Consider the following 3,503-nt stretch of genomic DNA (forward strand, 5'->3'; position numbering starts at 1 on the left):
TGTGGAAAATTAACAATAAATTACTTTTTTCGCAAAATCTATAAAGGACCCTTTTATTTCTCAAAAAAACCTGAGTAACAGTTATTCGTCGCCACGCTGTATATTAAAATTACAAGTATTCAAACAATAAACTCCTCCAATAAAGAATAAAATTAGTTAACTGTTAGCAAACATTTGATATTTAAAACTTGCGAAAATTAGCATCCTAAAGTTTCTGTTTAAATTATTTTCTTCTTTAACCTTCGATATTTTCGTTTTTCTATTTATAGATATCCCATCAAAAAACTAAAATAAACAATGAACATTTTTAAGCTTACTTTTAAAGTATCATAAAAATTCGACACGAAATCCGTATTACATTGACTCTTAAACAATACAACTGCAAATTGTGTAACTTGATTGGATCATCTTCCAGCTGCTATATTCGGAGCGTCAGCAAAGTATTGCATACATTTTGAAGAGATTTAAAGTCAAAAGGATCTGGTAAAGAAGCTTCTAATATATATATTGGATCGAACAAAATTTACTCCAGACGCCGCAACCAACCACACCCACGCTTTTGAAAATACGTTTAAAACACATTTTTCACTTCTTAGAAATGGGTAATAACGCAACTACATCTAATAAGAAAGTAGACGCTGCTGAGACGGTGAAAGAGTTTCTTGAGCAAGCAAAAGAAGAATTTGAAGATAAGTGGCGTCGAAACCCCACTAATACTGCATGTTTGGATGATTTTGAGCGTATTAAGACCTTAGGTACTGGTTCTTTTGGGCGTGTTATGATCGTCCAGCACAAACCAACAAAAGACTATTACGCTATGAAGATTCTTGATAAACAAAAAGTTGTTAAACTTAAACAGGTGGAGCATACCTTAAATGAAAAACGCATTCTCCAAGCTATTCAGTTTCCGTTCCTGGTTTCTCTTCGTTACCACTTTAAAGATAACTCCAATTTGTATATGGTATTGGAATACGTTCCAGGAGGAGAAATGTTTTCGCATTTACGTAAAGTGGGTCGTTTTTCAGAGCCCCATTCTAGATTCTACGCTGCACAAATTGTACTTGCTTTTGAATACCTTCACTATCTTGATCTGATTTATCGAGATCTTAAACCGGAGAACTTATTGATTGATTCACAAGGATATCTTAAAGTCACTGACTTTGGATTTGCTAAACGCGTTAAGGGACGCACATGGACTTTGTGTGGCACACCTGAATATTTGGCACCGGAGATTATATTATCCAAAGGCTACAACAAAGCTGTCGACTGGTGGGCTCTTGGAGTGCTGGTGTATGAAATGGCTGCTGGCTATCCACCATTTTTTGCAGACCAACCGATTCAAATATATGAAAAAATCGTCTCGGGAAAAGTGCGATTTCCTTCTCATTTTGGTTCCGACTTGAAGGACTTGTTACGTAATCTATTGCAAGTTGATTTAACAAAGCGTTACGGCAATTTAAAAGCAGGTGTCAATGATATTAAAAACCAAAAGTGGTTTGCCTCTACGGACTGGATTGCTATATTTCAGAAAAAAGTTGAAGCACCATTTATTCCCCGGTGTAAAGGTCCTGGCGATACTAGTAACTTTGATGACTATGAGGAAGAAGCGCTTCGAATTTCTAGCACTGAAAAGTGTGCAAAGGAGTTTGCTGAGTTCTAATTGTAATACAGTTTTTACATACTGACGAGTATGAACAAAATTATATACATATTGACCTAACAATTTAAAAAGTAAGAAATATACTTTATACATACTTACGCTGGACATGTTTTATTTCATGTTCCGGGTAGTTCATCTGAGTTCTGCATACTACTTAACAATTACTTTAAAACAATGATTTAAAAAAGTTAGAAATAAACACTTCAAAAATGAACAGCAAACGATAGGATCCTCAATAGTTAAAAACACTTAAAAGACAATGTCTCAGTGTATCTCCAGTGCGAAACAGAACATCCAAAGCGTGGTTAATTAAAAGGAATATAGGCATAAACTAAGGAAACAACGTATGCTTGGTGACGTATTTTAGTTGCTGTATCCGGAATCAAGATTAAAATATATTATATCGTCAGATGTTTGGAGCTATCGTATGTGAATACTTGGATACTACTACGAACGAAAAAGTATGTATAAAATGCATATTATATTTAGATTATTCTTTTAAATGGAAAACTTTCTCGTCTAAAGTCTTGTTCCCTGAAATTTTGACACAATTGTCAATTAAAAGCTTTTCCAGCTTAAGGGAATACGTATATATTTTTTAATTAAGGACTGCGTCGAGTACAAAGTTTATATTTTGGGTAAGTTGTCAGATTTGCAAAAACTAAAGCGTTTTAGTTGGCTGGTTGGAGCTACTTCGGCCGTTGAAATAAAAAGCGAAAATAAATTTTCCTTCTCCCTCCTCACGTTTCAGTGATTCCCGAGCCTTCTTCAGGGAGTCTGTATTTGAACAATAATGCCATGTTCGGACTTAGATCGAAAACATGTTTTCGTTGCTAAAACTGTTTTTCGACCTAAAACTTGTGTGTTTCGTCCATACGGTTACCCGACATACTGATTTTAGCAGTACAATACTGATTTTTCAACTCTTGTACTGATTTTATATATTTCTTCAATCAGTACGCTAATGTCCTGATTTTTCAAAATTTTTACTGTTTTGTGCTAGATTTTCAATTCAAACAAAATACTTTACTATTTTCTTACGGGTTTTACATAACGTTGAAATTTCCTTAAACTGTACTGTAAAAAGTAAGAAAAAATAGTTTAATTATAGTTAACATGTTTCAGATAATGTTTGATATGCCCAAGACATTAATACAACAAAAATATCAAATGTTTTATGGGCATATCGCCGGGTCGTTAGTAGGGATGTCAATTTTCGGGTTTTATCGATCCCGGGATTTTCGGGATCTGAAAATACAATCCCGGGATCCCGGGATTGTCCCGAAATTCAGGTAAAAGTGCAACACATCTGTGATCATCCTATTATAGTATTTTAAATCAGATTGATATAACAAAAAAAAGTACAATTTATTTTAATTCATTTACATATTTATTAAGGCGATAAATCAGTATTTTCAATCAACAAAAAACAAACATAAAATTTGACAAACATATATGTATGTATGTACATATCCTCATTAAGTTATAACATGGTTTTTGTACTACAAGTACAAATGCATATACGGTCACTCCCAGAAATATTTTGCATAGATTTTTTTTTGCAATATTCAGAATATTTTTCATGGTATTTTTTTTTTTGTTAAAAAAATATATACGTATGTGCAATTTTGAAGTTGCTAAAACATCCCGTTGACATTTTATATATTTTTTTTTTTGCCACAAAAACATTCGTTATAAGGAAGAAAATGCCCAACATCGTCAGTAAAAAAAATTAAAAAATCAAGGGAGTTTTTAGCAACTTTACACTTTATTGAATTAAATTGAATGGGCTATAAAACTGCATAATAGAATTTTTTGTAAAAATTATGATTAAAATGTTTGA

General features: G+C 32.8%; 1 protein-coding gene across 1 annotated transcript; it reads left to right on the plus strand.

The window, feature by feature from the left end:
* The first annotated feature begins 268 nt into the window (after positions 1-268).
* Positions 269-2,114, plus strand: LOC108366376 (cAMP-dependent protein kinase catalytic subunit). Its single transcript, XM_017620781.1, has one exon. The coding sequence runs from the start codon at positions 599-601 to the stop codon at positions 1,658-1,660; it is 1,062 nt and encodes a 353-aa protein (XP_017476270.1). The 5' UTR covers positions 269-598; the 3' UTR covers positions 1,661-2,114.
* The last annotated feature ends 1,389 nt before the right edge of the window (positions 2,115-3,503 follow it).

The sequence above is a fragment of the Rhagoletis zephyria genome, unplaced genomic scaffold (genome assembly GCF_001687245.7).
Source record: "Rhagoletis zephyria isolate East Lansing unplaced genomic scaffold, Rhagoletis_zephyria_1.1 Rzeph_scaffold_02246, whole genome shotgun sequence".
Classification (NCBI taxonomy): Eukaryota; Metazoa; Arthropoda; class Insecta; order Diptera; family Tephritidae; genus Rhagoletis; species Rhagoletis zephyria.